The 19911-nt window shown below is 46.8% G+C and overlaps 1 protein-coding gene, 1 long non-coding RNA gene and 1 other non-coding gene across 3 annotated transcripts; all 3 read right to left on the reverse strand.

Annotated features, from left to right (window-relative positions):
• Positions 1-264: 264 nt before the first annotated feature.
• On the reverse strand, positions 265-8433 carry LOC141041851 (uncharacterized). The gene is made up of 6 exons (XR_012203615.1): positions 8143-8433; positions 2930-6277; positions 2297-2562; positions 2105-2220; positions 1948-2029; positions 265-1581 (listed from the first exon to the last, which is right to left on the reverse strand). It is a non-coding gene; the product is annotated as an uncharacterized lncRNA (long non-coding RNA).
• A 9910-nt stretch (positions 8434-18343) lies between these two features.
• On the reverse strand, positions 18344-18775 carry LOC141041393 (uncharacterized). Its single transcript, XM_073507541.1, has one exon. It carries the CDS (start codon positions 18773-18775, stop codon positions 18344-18346), a length of 432 nt encoding a protein of 143 aa, XP_073363642.1.
• LOC120975142 (small nucleolar RNA Z247) lies at positions 18433-18571 on the reverse strand. The gene has a single exon (XR_005770978.1). It is a non-coding gene; the product is annotated as a small nucleolar RNA Z247 (small nucleolar RNA).
• Positions 18776-19911: the final 1136 nt, after the last annotated feature.

Genomic DNA, 19911 nt, shown 5'->3' on the forward strand with positions numbered 1-19911 from the left:
TGCATTAAATCATGAATGCTTACGTATGTGCACCATAAGACTTGCAGTGGTCAGTCAGTCGTGTGCTGTGATAAAAGAGTGAGAAATGCAACATGCAAGTCTTATCGTGCACATACGTATCAAGCTTTCAAGGATCATTCTGTAAAGCAGGATGGTGTGCTCACCGGTACCGGGCACTAGACAATAATTGAGTGGTAGCTAGAGTTTTTTTTTTTTTTGAGGGATGAGTGGTAGCTAGAGTTTTTTTTTTTTGAGGGATGAGTGGTAGCTAGAGTTAGTTCAAGTGTTGATCGGAAAGTTTTTTGGGTAAAGAAAAGATCTTGAACGCAAAGTTGGCAGCCCATTCTTGGGAGATAAATTAGCATATGATTTGTTGATCTTGACACCTAATGGTATAATGCTTTATCCATACTTAAATCACTTGCGTGGACGCTTACTAAAATCCGACTACTGAAAAGTGACTCGATCTGTTAACCTGTATCATGTTAACAAATGAGTTGTCTGTGCACTACGTCACCTCAGCCCTGAGGTGACTTGCATTGCACGCATGCATAGACGCAGTTAGTTGGTGCATAGTTCCACTTAATTAACAAACTTCGTTCTGGTAGAGTGGCTAGCCAGGATGGGCATTAAATTGCTGTTTTGACCTTTATATATTAAGGGTTTAGAGTTCAGGCTGGCGGAAAACCAATTCGGCTCCCAGGTCCAGATGAACCTGAAATCTGGACCGCCCCTTCTCATCGTGATGTGTGACCTGCTGTGTATTCACAACGTATTTGGTCCACAGCGGTTTTTCCTGTAAATCCCTACTGGCCCACGCCCTGCTGCCAATAAATGATGTCTGCCCGTTAAATAGCCGTTGGTACAGACGGGATGATAACGGGCGGTTCCACCTGACGGCAACCTTGACCAGCTCTGGCTCAGCCCACTGTCAGCCGCCCCATGCCACTGTGCTCAGCCCATTTACCTTCCCAACGTCAGCACACCCCAATTATCGATTTACGACAAATTGCAGAGTTTCTTCACATACCTGCAAGATGAACTCGCTGTCAACTTGCCAGGCCAAGCCGGAGGTGACGACGCCCCTTCAAGCTTTTCTGATGGAGGCCGCCCAAGGTCCTTGCTTCAAATTTCGAAATTCAAAACTGCGTGTCACACCAAGCCGGGCAAGCAGCTCCCTGGCATTTACCCATTGCATTTACACGCCCCCTCACCAAACAGTAGTGAAAACAAATAGAATTTTGTATGCTACTAAAGTGTACTCACCTTCATTCAAACAAGATCGGGTCAGTCAACAACACAAATTACACAGGTTCCCCTAAAAAAACATTTCTCTGCACGATCACAACACACACTTGCGAAAAATGAGATTCAGTGTTCCCAAACTGAAGAAAAAAAACAAAGAGAAAGAATAAGTCTACATTTGCTGCACCTCTAATAGAGGAATGATTTGCAGCTTAACACCCACAGGATTTGCTGGTATACTTGTAGGTGTGGTGGCAAAATATCCCTGGCATCCCTTCTGCACCTCTTCAGTATTAGGTGCTGCGGTATCTCCGTGTACCCCAGGACATCCATCACCTGCAATCAATCACTTCTTTAGTTCCAAGTAAGTGAGTGTGGCAAAAAAAAAAGACATACTTCAGTACTTTCTCCGTTCCAAAATAAGTGTCTTGAGCTTAGTATAAATTTATACTAGAGCTAGTACAAAGTTGAGACACTTATTTTGGGACGGAGGGAGTATGTCACAACAGGGCATCCCCATATGCTCGAAAAAATCACACTAGCACTCAAATTTTTCTCCATCGTCGAGGATCCTCACTCCATAGATAACCCTTGCCCATTTTTCCTGCCTCTCTTCCTGAGTGTGTGTTGCTCTGTATAACTTCTTCTTTTCTAGTTCTTCAATTCGGCATGCATGGGCTAAGGCTTGATACAACAACTCACCAAACTTCTCAAACATGGCTCTCGTGTAGATCTTGCTTGCGTGCCTCTATATCGACATATTGCATTTCACCATGGCCCCTCCCTGTATAAAACACAGCTTAGTCCCCTCCCTTTGTCAATTATCATTTAAAAAATAAAGAATATATAAAGCACTCACATTTTTAGTTCATTTCTCCTTGTAATGTACCAGCCATTATCCAATGTGCGGAGCAATCTGATCATGGATGGGCACTCACACCGGCTCGACCAGTTGTTCACTGATACAGGCTTCCCCTTTAATTACAACATAGCATTAGAAAATTGGGAAAAATTCACAGATGAATTGAACCCAGTTTCTCCATACACTTACAGAGCACCCGCAGACCACTTCCTGCATACAGTTTGTCTTCTCGGCATTGAGCCTATTTTTTCCATATCCGATGCCAAACCCATGCTCTCACGAATAAAGGTTGTAAAGATAGTCGGCCTCCCCGAGAGAGTCGAATTTTAGACCAATAGCAGGCTCGATCACATGGTCACCCAATTTACCGACATACCCTCAAATTGCCTGTTCTAGTGCACATGTTCTAGCAGGACATGGTTTCCTGTTCCGGCGGATGCTTACCAACTCTTACCCTGCATGCAGCAGCAAACAATACATTTTGAAAAGATCGCCCACACAAAAACTGGCTGAATCTTATTCCTATACATTACTTGTCAAGACACAACTGATTTTTTCTAAAAGGGTGTGCTACAAACGTCCATCATCCAATTTCTATCTACACATTTTCATCCTACAAACATTAATAACACGCATCAACTAGATATTCCAATTCCTAGTTCAGTATAATCAAATGATTTGACATCAGCCATCAACAATCTAGTAATTTCAATCTACAAACATTCACAACATATCAGAGTCCACCAAAATCAAACTGCACACAGCAGAGTTCAGAAATCACAAGGTGCTAACTGTTCGTAATCAGACATTACAGCTCCATACCTTTTAGTCCACCCTGAAACTTGTTGATCCATCTTCCCCGTGGACTGCGTGGAGGCATTGTCCCTCTCAACAAGCTCTTCAATCACAGCCGCTTGGTCTCCACCAAGGTGGGCTACGATGCCATCATGCCCAATTACATATCCGTTATCCCCCTCGCTCTCACTGAAAGCGGGCATGGAGTCGCCTCCGGCAGCCATGCTTGTTTGCTCGCCGCAGCGCCGAGAACTGCCGATCTGCCCCGACAAGCTATGCCTACAATCCATCATCCCTTGTTCCGCCAGCGCAGCTACTCTCCCAAGAGATCCGTTCGCGTACTCTTCATCGTCCACGGCCGCACCTCCCATTAAGCCGATGTGGGCTACTGCACTCATTGCTTCCTCGGAGAAGATTTTTCGAAGAGAAGGGCTCAACACCCCGGTTCCATTGCATGCAACGAAACCACCGAACATTTTTTGGTTTTGGAGCTACAAGGCGCGCGGGGAAAAACAGCAAAGACGCTGCCCCAGCAAAATGAAAAAACCACACAGTCTATGCTCCTGAAGGAACAAAAGAGACAAAGTGCGAAGACCACACCCAGTAAAGGCTACAACCAGCATACATATTCAGAGGTTAAGAATCACGACCAGCTAATAAATCTATGTGTTCAGAGCAAGAAGCCACCCCCGAAGCAAGGAGTCCTTTCACAGCACTGGTTCAGTCCTAGCCAGGGTCTGGCCAAAGGAGGAGAGGCGGTGCTCGCGCCAAATGTTCCATCCTTTGCACCAGGAGACGACATCTCCTCTTGGCGGAATCCGCGCACCTGATCTCCCACAAGGTTAAAAAGGAAGCTGCCTTTTGCCACATAACCTGCATCCCAAGCCAAGGCACAACACTAAAGCAAATATCGTTACGATATCTCCAGAGAGTCCATAATGCAGCTGCATGAAGCATAATATCTGCTGTTTTGTTGTCATTTCTAGCCCACCAATTCAGAAGCCCATGCGAGATAAGCTCGATGTTGCTCCCTATGGGGCTAAAAATCTCTCCCCAGAGTTCTCTCGCAACCACACAATCAAAAAAAAGATGATTAACCGATTCCGCTTCATTACAGAACAGACAGGTAGTATCAGCTACATGTTGTCTTTTCAAAAGATTGTCTCTGGTAAGTAGCTTGTTTCTCACAAGCAACCAGAGAAAGATCTGGATTCTCTGAGGAACATTAGCTTTCCAGATCATCATAATATTATCTCGAGTCACTCCTCTAAAATTCACAAAATTATAATAAGATTTAACAGTGTATAACCCTTAGGCTCCAGATCCCAAATAATAGTGTCATCACAATCATTTAAGCTCAGATCCTTGACTACACTGAAAAGCTCATTCCAAGCAGCTAGCATGTCCGGCGAAAAACATCTCCTAAAGTTAATTTTCAGGGTCACGCCATCCCACACCTCACTGATGGAGACATTGGTAGTATTGGCAATATTATACAACTCCCAAAAACTAGTTGCAAGTGTAGAATTTCCAGTCCAACGATCTTCCCAAAACCTAATACTCTTGCCATTACCCACCTTCCAGGAAAAGCCAATTTTCGCAGCTTTAATAGCCCAAAGTATGCCTTTCCAAAGGGGGGAGGCTCCAATATCAGGGCAGGCAAAACTGTTAGGTTTGCAAGTTTTATATTTGGCATCAATGATTTGTTTCCAAATTTTACCATCATCGTTCAAATATCTCTTAGCCCACGATGCTAGCAGGCTAAGATTCATATCACCAATGTCAGGGATGCCCAACCCACCATACTGTTTCTTCAAGGCAATATTTCCCCAAGCAGCTAGGTGGTATTTATGATGACCTTCATAGTCATCCCAAAAGTAGTGAGCAAGTTGAGAGTTTATCATATTAGTGGCCCACTTAGGGAATTTAATAATTCCCATAAGATAGCAGGGAATTCTAGATAAACAAGACTGGACAAGGGTAAGCCGCTTACCAGAGGAAAGTAATCTCCCTCTCCAACCGGCTCCCTTCTTAATAATTTTATCTACAGTGGGTTGTAAGTCCTCTTTTCTAAGTTTATTATAGTGAAGAGGGGCCCCTAAATGTTTGATAGGGAAATCTCCAAGTTTACACCCCAGAACCTGAGCAAACAAATTTGCTTCCTCACGGTCAATGTTAATTGGAACCAGATCACATTTATGGAAATTGATCCTCATTCCTGATAACTGTTCAAAACAAGACAGTAACCACTTAAGGTTTTTAGCAAAAGAAAGGTTTTTGGCCAAAAAGAGCAAAGTGTCGTCTGCATATTGCATGCTAATGATGCCCACAGGATTTGTGACAGGAAAAAGGCCTTCTACTTTGTTATTAATAGAGGCTTTAATTAAAATTCTAGTAAAGACATCAGCAACTAGATTGAAAAGGAGGGCGGAAAAGGGATCTCCTTGTCTGGCACCCTTGCTAGGGACAAAGAACTCACTGTTGCTGTCATTAACTCTGACACCAACAGAGCCTTTGAAAATGAGAGATTCCACTTTACCCATCCACTTATTGCTAAAACCCCTCCTCTTCATCATATCCATAAGGAATTCTCTATTGATCATGTCATAGGCTTTCTCATAATCTAGTTTAAAAACGAAGCTAGACTACTTGCTAGAGTGCATAGAATGAATAATTTCATGTGCAGCAATAATACTCTCAGCAATAAATCGCCCTTTAATAAAGGCTGTCTGGTTAGGAGCTATTAGATCATTGCAAATGGGGCCAAATTTGGTTGTGGCACATTTTGCAAAGATTTTAAAACTACAATTAATCATGGCGAGAGGCCTAAATTTCTCCATTCTAACTGCCTCAACCTCTTTAGGAACCAGGGTTAGCAGGGAGAAATTAAGCCTATACAGGTCTAATTCTCCTTTCTCCCAATCCTGGAATAGAGCAAATAGGTTGCCTTTAATAAGGTCCCAGAATTGCTGATAAAATAAAAAGTAAATCCATCCGGGCCAGGTGCTCCTTCAGCATATGAGCTGAATACAGCATCCTTAATTTCCTTTTCAGTAAAAGTTGCGTCCAAAATATTGTTATGAGCTTCTGAGGCTAATTCATTCTCACTCCAAAAGTCATCTTTCAGAGTGATATCTATTTTATCCACGAAACCAAATAACTTTTTATAGTAATTAACAGCAGTACTCATAATACCTTCTGGGTTAGTAACAATACCTTCATCATTTTCCAGCATCAGGATCTGTTTCTTCCTCCTTTTTTGGCTTGCCACATCTTTAAAGTATCCAGTGTTGAGATCACCTTCCAGGATCTCCCTCTCCCTGGACCTCTGTCTAGCTTTTATCTCTTCTTTTTTCCAGATATCATTCAGCTCACCTGCAATATTTTTTATCCTCTGCTTAGAGTTAGGTGAGAGAGGATGAGACTCAGCAATAATATCAAGGCAGTTATATTCAGCCACCAAGGCCTGTTTTTGCCTGTTTTGCTCTGCCTCAAAATTAGCACACCAGCTTTTAATAGCTTTCCTGGTATTTCTAATATTAAACTGCCAAATATCAATGGCTTTGGTAAAGTAAGATTTAGTGTTCCAGGTTTTATGGACTACCTCCCTAAAGCCTTCTACTTCAAGAGACCATTTCTCAAATCTAAAAGCTTTCTCTTTAGGGGTGGAGAAAGCACAAGTGTTCAACACCAGAGGGGTGTGATCACTTCCAACCCTGGGAAGAGCTCTGAGCTGAACATTAGGAAAAGAGGTTGCCCAGTTAGTGGACATGAAAACCCTATCTATAGTGGCCATTACCAAGGAGTCTTGGTTGTTGCCCCAGGTGTATTTCCTGCCATTAATCTTCAGCTCAAGAAGACCAAATTTATTAATCCCAACAGTCATTGAACAAGTCTGCCCAGGCTGGTTGATCAGACCAGTGTTTTTCTCACTGGCCTCCCTAATCAAATTAAAATCCCCACCTACCAGAGTTGAACCAGTCCACCCAGTAAGCAAGTTGTGCAATTCATTAATAAAATCTAGTTTGTACTGATCATAAGCAGGACCATAAATGGAGATCAGTCTCCAGGAAGTCCCATCTTGCTTGTTTTGTAGCAAGCAAGAGACACTGTAAGTGTGTATGTCACAACAAACAATGTCAAAAAGATCTTCCCTAATCCCTACCAGGATGCCTCCAGCAGTGTTATTAGCAGGGAGCCATTTCCAAGTGTAACAGGATCTAATGTCAAAAACTTCTAATTGAAGAGGGGTAAAGTCTTCTTTCTTAGACTCTGAAATACTAATAAAATCAGGCTTATGAGCTATAATAAGCTCCTTCGGTTTGTTACATTTGATGGACCCATCCAGGCCTCTAATGTTCCAAAATAGACCAATCATTTAATAGTAAAATCAAGTTTTCTCCTCCTACTACTAGAATTTGAATATTTGACCTCAATCCAGGGGAAATCTAGTTCTGGATCCACATTCATATGTGGGCCAGCACCAGTTTCAGACTGAGTCCCTGGATTTGTGGAAACCAAATTAAATTCTTCACCAGATACATCTATGTTTGCTGGAAGAAAAACTTCAGGATTATCTTGATTAAACTTATCAAGTCTCTGAAGCTCAACGTTCTTGATCACAGCAATATTCTTATTAATATTGCACCCACTAGAGCTCAAATTAATACCTGAGCAATCAGTAGTGGAGATAAGAACATCATCATCCAGACAAGCAAAAGAGTTTTGAGAACTTTTTTTAGCTTTGTTTGGCACCTCCAAATTTCTGATCCGTTTCAATTCCTGGGCTTTTTGCATAGTAGGCCTCCCATCCTTCCTGTTTCAAGTGCTGGCCCAGGGCCCCACTGTTTGTTTTTGTCGGCTATGTTTTGAGGAAGAGTGTGAGCTTGTGTGATAGCAGCCTCAAATTTCTCCAGTAGGGCACCTCCCAAGTTATCAATTGGCTTCTTTTTTACAACCTCCAGATAGCTTTTGGTCATGGGGGCCCCTTGAACTTTGGAGAAGACAGTATCTTCAATATTGTTCTCAGGGACAGGGGTGCAGCATTGTTGCATAGATTTAGTACCTCTGGAACCAGCAACAACCTTGGGGATGGTGTTACTAGTACCAGTATCCATCTCCTCCCCCAAAAGGTCATCATTACTAGAGTCAAATTCCTCGGAGAAGATGGGTAACCTGCATCCAGTCATCCCAAAATCTAAGCCGGGGATTTCTTGATCCGGTGGGGAGAAATTGTTTACCTATCGATTGGAGGCACGGGGAAGTACATCGACATGTTTGCTCCTCAGTGGAGGTGGAGCCAAGCCGCTCACCCTCCATCGCCAATGGGTGTGCCGTGTGCGTACTGCCCCTCCGGCGCCGCAGTCGCCGCCGCCCTCACAGCCACTCCCAGATTCTTCTCCCCTCACAATCTACCGGAGAGACGGGGAAATCCATTGCCATGTCTGTGCCACCGGCAATTGGAGAACCACGCCGCCGACGCTCGTCTTTGAGGACACCGCTGGCACACCCAGTGTTGCCGCTGCTCGATCCCCTTTTGCCTCAAACAGAGGACGAAAGTGGTGGATGGGATGCATTCGTTTTTGCACGCGCTGACTCGTGGGTCCAGATGCGAACAGATGACCACGACGCGTCCAGGGAAAACGGATGCACGCTAGCTGCCGTTAACGGCGCATCCACCGACGAGCCCCTCCCGCTGTCTGACGCCCCACGTGCTGGACCCCACTGCCATGTATTTCAGCTTATTCTGTACCCGTATAGTAATTGAATAATGTTTGGCACATATCCCATAGCTCACCTAGACGGCCCAGATATCAGGATCATCTGGTCCCGGGAGCCAAAACGCCCCTCCCGTTTAGGCTTGCTCACTTTAGAGAACTAGTACCTAGTTATGCAGAAATCATAAAATATTAAGCTTTGAATCGTCAGGTTGTGAATATTGTATATTTTTTCTCCAAATTTGATACTTTGGTTCTAGTCATCAATTTTTACTACAGTGTACCATAAAATTTAAGAGAATTGTTATATGATAAGGGTATATTTGAAGAAAAATCTATGTATTAGACTTCCATATATCCGATCAAAACATGTGATTAAACTTTCAAAGTTTGACCAACACCGAGTTGCACGGTGGCAGAAAAGGTCTCAATGGTGGAGGAGCTCGCTTGGCTCCTATCGGCAGACGACGAGTGAGCCTTTGCCGAGGCAGCGCATTGCCAGTTGCTTGCCCGCCCTCGATTTTTTTCCTGGACCAGCTGTATGCTCTCAGTCTGGGGATGCCGAAGCTCATCTATCTAGCCGAGGCAACTACCGCAGTCCCTACCGTTGTGGGCCGAAATAACTTGGAAGGGCCTTTTAATTTTCTATGGTGCGTTGCAGGTGTGTTTTTTTAGAGAATGTTGCAATTGTGTTTTTTTAATGCAGTACAATCGCTGACACTCACATACATGCACATACACTCACTCCTATGAACACACGGACCCACACTCTATCCTTACTAGCTGACTGTCCGTGCGTTGTCACGGTCTCTTAAAAAATTACTTGTTGCATAGTATATAAACATAATGCTATAAAGAAACACGCGTACCGGAAAGATAGCCACATCCCCCCCCCCCCCCCCCCCCCCCACAAAAAAAAAGATAGCCACATGCTATTTCAGCAAACAAAAATCAACTTCGATTGGTCATACGCATAGAAATTTGTAATCCAACTAATTAGTTTTTATTAACTAATATCTACTTGAAGCGTTTAAGATTTTTCTTTTTGAGGAAACACAACCAACACTACATTTTCATTGATAGGGTAGGGTAGAGAAAACCAATCAAAGTTTAATACGGAAAGTCGCTAGGTGTTCTTTATACTGCTATGATTGAAGATCAACAGAGTGGAAGTTTCTAAAAAAAGCTTAATGCAGGAAAATGAAAAATATTAGCTCCAAGCAACTGGCTATAGCAGCAAGCCAGCTAAAAGGATTAAAGATAAAGTGCGCCGGCCCCTCTGCCAGGGTCGATGTGGTCTGCCTGTTCAGCTCCCGTGAGCATCAGGTGATGCGTGCTTTGCGTTCGGAGCCTGCTCTCTTCCACGGTTTTTGGAAGACAATACTGAGGGTGAAGCTGACAGTTTTTGTTGCTCATCGAAACTTGGGTTTCAATTCTTGATTAGCAGTTTAGCACATATATGAACACCACTAGTTGTTGGAACTAATCCAGATGCACATATATGAAGAGTTTTTACCCTTGTGTCAGGGCTGGGAGTTGTCCTTGATGAGGATGGAAGAGTTATTGCTCTGCTTTGCCATGCTTGCAGAGATAATGCATAATTGATATTTGTGTAGTTGCCTTTTAGGAGTTATTGCTCTGGTAGTATTGCCTTTTAGGAGTTATTGCTCTGAACTGAACTACAATTTAGTTGTTATTTTGCTTTAGGGAAATGGCGCCACCACCACCACCACCATGTCGACGGTGCAAGTCAAGGTGCGCCAGCAGCCTTGCAACTGGCACGCTGTTTGGCATCTACTTTGAGTCTAGTTTTCTTCATGCAGCGATAATAAATTATATGAAACTAGTAACCACTATTTTGTTTTTAGTGTTATTGGCATTAATGCATCGTGTATATATCATTTTGCTTTTTGTACACAGATCGTCCCATGCAATGTGAGGTCAGAATTCAACAAGCTGACCGGAGACTCTGTGACCTTTGAGGCTCCTGGGGGCCCCTACACTATGGAGGTTCAGAAAGGACGAAATATGACGCAGGTGGGAGGAGATGGATGGGTCCGTTTCATCGCCCACATGCGTATCACCGGTGGTGAGTTGATCAGCTTCTCCTTCAGAGCAGAAAGACCCAAGTTGGCCGTGATTTATGTCAACAAAGCAAAAGATGATGAGGATGATGACGACCCACTTGGTGAAGCCATCGTAGCTCAAAGAATAAGGTTGAGCGAGGAGGAGGTGTGCAACCTATGGGACATCATTCCGCCACATGCTAACTTCGTCGGGGTGCCATTCGTGACCCGCCTGACAAGTACCATGGTTGATCGGCATATCATGGTATGTTGCATTTACTGTAGTAATTTGATGATATGCTTTATTGTTATACTTAGTGTAGAGTCCGATGATATATATGCTATGCTTGGTGAATCTTATATGCTTAGTGAATCTTATATGCTTTATTGTTATACTTAGTGTAGAGTCCGATGATATATATGCTTAGTAAATCTTATATGCTTAGTAAATCCGATGATCTATATGCTTAGTGAATCCGATGATATATATGCTTTATTGTTATACTTAGTGTAGAGTCCGACGACATATATGCTTAGTAAGTCTTATATGCTTAGTGAATCCGATGATATATATGCTTTATTGTTATACTTATTGTAGAGTCCGACGACATATATGCTTAGCAAGTCTTATATGCTTAGTGAATCCGATGATATATATGCTTTATTGTTATACTTAGTGTAGAGTCCGATGATATATATGCTTAGTGAATCTTATATGCTTAGTGAATCCGATGATCTATATGCTTAGTGAATCTGATGATATATATGCTTTAGAATCCAAAGAACTGTTAATAGTGTAGAATCCATATATACTTATTAGTAGAATTCATGCTTAGCAGAAATGTAGTACTGTCTTTTGATAGTGTAGAATGTGTGAGGTTACTTATTAATTGATATGTTTTTCTTATTCAAAAATTGCCAAAGAGCCTATCTGAGAGTTGTGGTATCAAGCCTGATGAAGAAGGCTCTGCTGGAATACACCTTACTGCGAGGGGCTCCGTCACCACTTGTGCATACGGCGTGGACACGGACGATCGCATATACTTCAACTCGGTTGGGTGGAAGAGCTTCCTCGTCGGCAAGAATCTTCATGTTGGACAGGCAATCCTAATTACTATCAGGAACACCCACCCCCCAGGCTTGAGGATGATGGTCGTCATCGATATCATCTAGAACTACATATGCATGCGTGTGGTTGCTAAACAATATATATGCTAGTATGACTACCTAGTAGACTTATCAACTATGATCTATCCATGCATTGTCGTTATATTAGTTTGTGAGATTGTGTGGTTATATTAAATGTGGTATTGTCGTTAATACTTGTGAGATGGTTATGTGAACTTAGTTTATTTGCACTGGACTTGTCTTGATTTCCATGAATATTGCATCTGACTTTTTTTTTATTTTTTATTTCTATTTACCTAGTCGTAGCGTGGGGAGAAAATAGGGCGCTACTACTACGTGATGATAGTAGTAGCGTTGGTAGGGAAAGAGGCGCTACTACAAAGTATCTTAGCTGCAGCGCTTGTTTAAAAATGCGCTATTGTTAAGTAATAGCTGTAGCGCCCTAGCAGCCCGCGCTACTGCTATGTAAAAACCAGCGCCACTAGTAAAGTTTTTTCTAGTAGTGTTAGCGCCCGAGGCTGAGCAACCCCTCCTCTCTTTTGCTCATGCGTACGACGTGGAACGTTATTCTTGTAAGTTGTAACTATACTTTTCTGATTTTTTTTCTCCCCTGTCTATTAATGGAACGATACGCAATTTGCGCGTTCGTAAAAAAAATCTTCTCCTGAGAATCATGACTCCTAAAAAAAAGTGTGCCGTGCCTGGCCCGTTTACGCGTGGGCTGGGCCGTGCCGGCCAGGTCTGGCCGCTTGTGCGAAACCCTCCCGCCCCTCCTCCGCGGCCGAAAAAGAAAGGAGAAAAAAATTCCCCACCCGCACACGGCGAGGCGATGGAGGCCGCCGCCGACGACCTCCTCGCCGCCCTCTCGTCTCCCTCGCCCTGCTCCCGCGCCGGCCTTCACTCCCGCTTCGCGGCCTACCTCCACCCCTTCTCCCCGCACCTGCCCGCAGCCAACTCTCCTAACAACCCCACCCCCGACGCGGCCGCCGTCCGCCCACTCGCCAAGCGGTTCCTCCCGTTCCTCTCCCGCGCGCTCCAGCTCCTCCCGCCGCTCCTCCGCCAGAACCCTAGCTCTGTCTCGGCCTCGGCCGCCGACAAGCTTCTCGAGATCTACGGCCTCGTCCTCGACTGCCTGGCCGCCGTCTCGCCATGCCTCGCCGGGAAGCCCTACTCCGTGCTGCTCCAGCTGTTGATGTGGTTTTGTTTATTTTCTTATGCAAACTTTAGATAACACTTAAAGATTTTGAAGATCACCAAAGTGTGGACAGTGCCCCTCTTCTCTATCACTATCTTATGGCCTGCTCGTCTCCCTTGCCGGTGAAGTCGATAGGCTTAATCGTAGAGCAGGTATCAGATTCTGTTTTGTTAAGGTTAACAGTAATTTTGATCTCATTCTGATGCGAAGTGCTTTGGTTTTTGCAGGAATTATTGGCATATGGAGCAATGGTATCTCGTGTGACCATGTTCTGTGCAAATATGCAAAATAGAATAATAGATATTCTCTTGAATGAAATATATTGGTCAAAAGAATATTATCTGGATAGATCAAAGGTTTTAGTTAGGAAGGCATGTATACTCCATGCGTCTGGGGTGCAAAACATAAACAGCTGTCTAGAGTCCTTTTCTGAAGCCATACCTTTACTGGTAAGCGCTCCCACTCCCCTCCCTGCTGTCCCCTCCTGTCCTGTTTTCTTATGTATACCACAAGGGATATCTAAGATTCATTTTCTTACATCAAACCAGCGAGGCATCTTACTGGATTCATCTCGAAGCAATGCAATTGTGATCCATGAATTGGTTATTGCATACTGCCTGCATGCTCATTGTGCCCACTGCCCAGGAAGCCAATCATGGCGGCAAGGTAACTGCTTGTATATTAGCTAATTGTGCCAATCATGCACATTGTGCCCATCTCAATTGCATGTAGTCACTTGTATGTTAGCTAGTCAAGAATAATATTTTGTCGTGATGAATTCATCTGACCTCTGCTCATATCTATATTCACCGTAAGGTACAGGATAAGTACAGAAGTTGTTAGGCTAGATGTACAAGGTACTGACCGATGCTAACCATGGGCTATACGGGCTAACTACACAAGATCCTAACTTATACATCACGTTAGGATATGGCTAACTAACATTCCCCCGCAATCTCATCCGGTGTAGAGGTTGAGACTGGGGTGTGGTCGCTGAAGCATCTGCTTGGTGAGTGGTTTTGTGAAGGTGTCAGCAACTTGGTCTGCAGAAGATACAAAATGCACTTCCAACGCTCCCATTGCAACCTTCTCTCGCACAAAGTGAAAATCGACTTCAATATGCTTCGTGCGAGCATGGAATACTGGATTCGCAGTGAGATATGTCACCCCGAGGTTGTCGCACCACAACACTGGTGCCCGTGGCTGAGTTACCTGTAATTCTTTGAGCAAGGACTGTGGCCAGGTTGCTTCAGCAGTGCCATTAGCCAATTCTTTGTACTCAGCTTCAGTCGAGGATCGTGAAACAGTTGATTGCTTTCGCGCGCACCAGGATATGAGATTGGGTCCAAGGAACACCGCAAACCCGCCGGTTGAGCGTCTATCATCGCCATGTCTAGCCTAGTCGGCGTCTGTAAATATACTCATGAGAGTAGAAGCCGATCGCCGAATAGTCAGACCAGTGGACACCGTCCTCTTTATGAAGCGGTGGATCCTCTTTACTGCTCTCTAGTGCACATTAGTGGGCTGCAATAGATACTGGCAGACCTTTGATAACTGCGAAGGACAGATCAGGTCGAGTCAAGGTCAAGTATTGCAATGCCCCAACCGTGCTCCTGTACCAAAACGTTTCCTCCTCGCCCAAGGGATGACCAGATTCTCGCAAGAGCTTCTCATGGGTGCACATCGGTGTTGAGGTTGGTTTGCAATTCGCCATATTGCTGCGCTCCAGAAGATCAAGAGGCTGATTTCCCCGGAATAGCAAATCACCTCAATGCCTAGGAAATACTGCAAGGGGCCCAAGTCTTTGACAGGAAACGTGACAGAGAGCTTGTGAAGGAGACGCTCAACAACAAAGGAGGAGCCGCCGACAATAACAATGTCTGTCAGCATGTAGATGGTGACACCGCCTCAGTGAAGATGAACAGCGACGTGCCCAACGTCGAGGGAGTGCGCCATCGGTTCCTGGGCAGGCTTGCCTGCATGCGATCGACTGGCGCTGCATGGCAACACAGGCGACTGAGCGGCTGGCCGCTGGTGACGCTGGAGTAGCACCAAGCAGTGATGCATGGGCTGTGGAGTTGGACGAAGCACCTGGACCTGTAGAAGACTCGGTGCTACACAAACCCCAGTGAGCAGAGTCAAGTCATAATTCCTCATGTGATCATTAGCTGTAACCGGCTCAGTTCGAGGGAAAATGGATGATGGTGTGGGTAGAATAGGGGTGACAAGGGTGTGTCAGCGAAAGGGAAAACATGCTCATCAAAAATAACATCGTGGGAGATGTAAATGCGTCTAGTGGAGCGGTCTAAGCATTTGTAACCCTTATGCATGGAGCTATAGCCGAGAAACACACATCGCCATGAACGGAAATCTAGCTTATGATTGTTGTATGGACGCAAGTTTGGCCAGCACACACAACCAAAGGCACGAAGAAACGTGTAGTCAGGTTGTTCATCGAGAAGAGAAGCAACAGGGGAGGAATTCTTGAGGGTGCGTGTTGTCATACGATTAATGAGGTAACAGGTTCTAAGAAAGGCCTCGTCCCAAAAATGAACTGGGAGAGACGAATGGGCTAAGAGTGCAATCCCGGTTTCTACTATATGACTATGTTTCCGCTCGGTGATACCATTTTGCTGGGAAGTGTGAGGACATGTAACACGATGAGAGATTCCCCCATGCTGGAATTTTTTTGAGAGGCGACGGTATTCCCCTCCCCATCTGATTGTACTGTTTTGATCTTGGTGTTTACCGAAAAAGGCTTTTGCTCCGCTTTATATATAAAGCAATGATCGACAATAACCCGATACAAACGCACGCCATCACAACACAAGCACACACCCAAGGCAGGATACATAGGCGTTGATCACAGCAACACCACCCCTAGCACTATAAGAGCAATCGGGGGCTCAATCGGGAACACGCCACCGTGGAGAAATGAAGCCGCATACGATGAACCGTGGGCTCCAAGGCGGCGCCTTCAGGAAGGAAACGACACCAGAGTGCCGCCACCGCCTGATCCGAGAATCAGAGTTTCCCCTAGAGCAGCATGACGGGCGGTGAGAGCCGCGACGACGCCTTCAAGAAGGGAACGAGCTTCGTCGTCGCCGGTCCGTCCGAAGATAGAACATGTTTTCACCCCGGCCAACACTCACCGCCACCGAACGCCACACCCAGCTACCACACCACCCACACGGCCATGGCCACCGGGCAGCACCAAGCCACGGGCTCTGCCCATGAGCACCGCGCTACCACCACCAGGGACCGCCATCGCGGCATCCAAGACCTTGACACCACCTCACCCGGGATCCGCCGCTACCCCAACCAAAGAGACGAGCGGAAATGTCCCGCCTTTCACACCCCTGGGCAGCCCTAAGCGCCGAGACCCAAAAGGCCGGTCAAACCGGCCTCCATCAACATGTCCTGCAGTACCGAGCGTGAGACGAGCTCTGTCCTGCGGCACCATGTGCGAGACGAGCTCGGTCCTGCTGCACCGTGCGCGAGACGAGTTCGGTCATGCTGCACCGTGCGCGAGACGAGTCCGGTCCTGCTACACCGTGTGTGAGACGAGGTCGGTCCTGCCGCACCGGGCGCGAGACGAGCAATGGACCGCAGCTGGGAGAAGGACAACCCTTCAACGAAGTAACGGACGGACGATGAGGAGAGGAAGCGAAGGCCGACACAAGACTACTACGGACGAACCGACGCCGGAGCATGCCAGCCATCGCCGCGGTCGACCTGCCAAGCCGCCGTGGAGCCACCCATGGTCGGGACAGTAGCCACGCCGAGCCACCACCCAACCCGCGCCGCCCGGCGAGCTCGAAGCGTGAGAGACGCCGGGCACGCACAACCACCAACACGGCCGGCCGCCGCAACCACCAGTTGATCCCCGCCGGGGGCCAGTACCAGGCCATCGGCAACCAGCCTAACCATCACACCTGACCCCCACTAGCGCCCGCAGCCACCAGAGGCGGCCGGCCCACGCCGCCACAGCCCGTGCTGCCCGCGAAACAGCGGCCGGAGGAGACGCCCCATCCCAGATCGGATCTGGTCGCCCCTCACCACCACCCCGAGCACACCCCGCCTCACAGAACACCGCATGCCCTCTCACACCACGAGCAGACCCACCCCGCTGCCAAGGAAGCCTAGATGCCGCGCCGCCCCGGTCCAGCAACGCGCCTCCACGCAGGGACGCCGGCCCGCGCCGATCTCCGCCGCGCCAGGGAGAGAAGAGGCGGCGGCGAGGGGAGGGAGGGGAGGAGGAGGCCTAGAGGCCGGCGGCGGGTGTGTCCCCTTGGTAGCTCGTGGGAGCGACGCGAGGGGAAGGGGCTGTCTTCGAGCTTTGATTTGGCCCTTCATCTTGATGTTTAGCATGCGTTCAACAATGTTTTTGGATGGTATAAAACGTTTGTTCTACCTAAGATTTTCATTTCAAAAGGTAGATCGAGGTGAAGCAACTATAATCATCCACGAAACTGACATAATACGTAAAACCTCCAACCTAGGTGACTGCTGGTCCCCATACATCCGAATGAACAAGCTCAAGGGGTGCATGGGTGACATGAGAGGAATCCCTAAAGGGTAATTGATGAACCTTCGCACGTTGACACGCATCACAAACACTAGACTTGATAAAGCGTGCACAAGCAAATTTATTTGATCTAAGAACAGACTCGACGACGCTTTTGCTAGGATGTCCTAATCGCCGATGCCACACATCAAGGGAGAGCTTCGCGCTGAAGAGGGCTTGGCGACCGAAGATGCTGGACAAAGACTTGGAGCTTGGCACCAGGTAGAGACTACCACGGCATCTACCATGAAGAAGAACCGCCCTCGTTGCTCGGTCCTTAAGATAGAACAAATCAGGGTGAAGTTCAGCAAAGGCATCATTGTCTGAAGTTAATTTTTGAACTGATAAGAGATTCTAGCTAGCACGAGGAACATGCAAAACATTGCGAAGGTAGAGAGGTCGGGAAGAGCCGGAAACAGCAGGTTGACCAACATGGGAAATAGACAGACCTGCACCATTGGCGACTTGCACCTGATCCTTGCCGCTGTAGCGCTCCTGCATGCTGAGCCTATCGAGGTCGTTGGTCAGATGATCAGTAGCGCCTGAGTCCAGGATCCAGTTCTGATCAACGGTGTAGGAGCCGCCGCCGGTGTTCGCCATGTTGCCGAAGCGTTTGCGGTGTTCTTCAGGCTATTATGCATGGTTAAAATGGTGTCGGCATCGCAGAGCATCATGCCCAAATTTCCGGCATACCTGACACTTGAAGTTACTCTTGCCGTTGCTGCGACCCCGACCTTGGCCGCCAGCCTGTCCTCCCTGACCGTTGCGTCAACCATGCTGGCCATCGGAGTTGCGTGCAGCAGAGTTATTGCAGGAGTTGTGGATTTCACCAGCCGAGGCTTGCTGTTCCATGCGAAGCTCGGTACTGAGGAAGAAGCAATAGAAACTGTTGAGACTAACGGTCTCCTCCCGAGCCGTGATCGATGCCACAAGGTGCTCGTATTCCAGGCCCAGCCCGACAAACATGTAGCTGAGGATTTCGTCATCGCCGAGCAGCTTGCCGATGTACGCTACGGCGTCGGCCAGCCCCTTCACCTTGTGGAAGTACTCAGCGGTGGTAAGGTCCTTCAGGGTGGACAGCTGGATGCGCATCTGCATAAGACGCGCCTTCTTCTCGGACGCGAACATGTCATGCAGCGCCGTCCAGACTGCAGCGGATGTGGTGAGGCGAGTCATCTGTTCGAGGATATCCTCAGACATGGATCCCAGTAGTGCGATGAGCATGGTCTGGTCTTGCTGGTACCAGCGGAGGAAGAGAGGGTTGGCCTCCTTCGCATCAACGCCTGTGCTGGTAGTGATGATGTGGGATGGCGCCTGCACGGTGCCCCATGCGAGCAGAGGGCAGGGACGACCTGCGTCTTCCAGAGGAGAAAATTATCCCTATTTAGCCGAAGTGTGATCAGGTTCCCGAGCGAGGAGATCGAGACGGGATCAAAGGAGGAGCTGGAGGCTGTGGCGAGGACACCGGTGTTGCCGGAGACGAGGGTGCTGTTGGTGTTTGTCATGGCGGCGGCGTGGAGGGAAAGAAAGGATCTTAGCGCTCTGTGATACCAAGTCAAGAATAATGTTTTGCCGTGATGAATTCATCCGGCCTCTGCTCAGATTTATATTCATCGTAAGGTACTGGGTAAGTACAGAAGTTGTTAGGCTAGATGTACAAGATACTAACCGGTGCTAACCATTTGCTATACGGGCTAACTACACAAGATCCTAACTTATACATCACGTTAGGATATGACTGAGTAACACAGCTACACCATGCGTTTGCTTTGTTTGCTTATGGTTATTTGTTTTTTCGAATAGGTAATCCTTGATGATGCTACGAGTGCTGTTGACTTGTGGTCAAAGATGGGTACCTTGCATCATTGTTCTCCTGGTGTGATCTTTCAACAGCCATCAGAAACTCTTGTACCACTTTGTTTTTTTGAACGAAGACGCTAGACGCGTCCGGCTTTAAATTAATAAAGCCATCAGGCACCAGTTCAGCAAGGTACAACCCAGAATAGCAGAAAACAGGTTCAGTCCAAGAGGACGACGGAAAACAGCACAGAGGTTCCACGCGAAGGCAACATTACACCATACAAATCATCCAACGCAGAGGACCTATCTAACATGAAACATCCACCGAAGACACCAAAAGCATCATCGAGCCGTCGTGTCTTGTCTAGCCATCGCCTGTATAGTCGCTCAGCATCGCGCTCCTTCCCCAGCGGAGTCCATGTCTGTAAGAAAAGGTGACATTTGAAGATCACATCCGCAGGGTGGTTAGGAAATTTTTTCTCAATCGTAATTTTATTGCGCGTCGTCCAAATAGCCAATAGTAGCGCCCCTACGCA

This window comes from Aegilops tauschii, chromosome 2, assembly GCF_002575655.3.
Source record: "Aegilops tauschii subsp. strangulata cultivar AL8/78 chromosome 2, Aet v6.0, whole genome shotgun sequence".
NCBI lineage: Eukaryota > Viridiplantae > Streptophyta > Magnoliopsida > Poales > Poaceae > Aegilops > Aegilops tauschii.

What these genes read in the sequence shown, in the direction of transcription:
- LOC141041393 (XM_073507541.1), bottom strand. Translation starts at nt 18,775, where the DNA reads ATGTCTGAGGATATCCTCGAACAGATGACTCGCCTCACCACATCCGCT.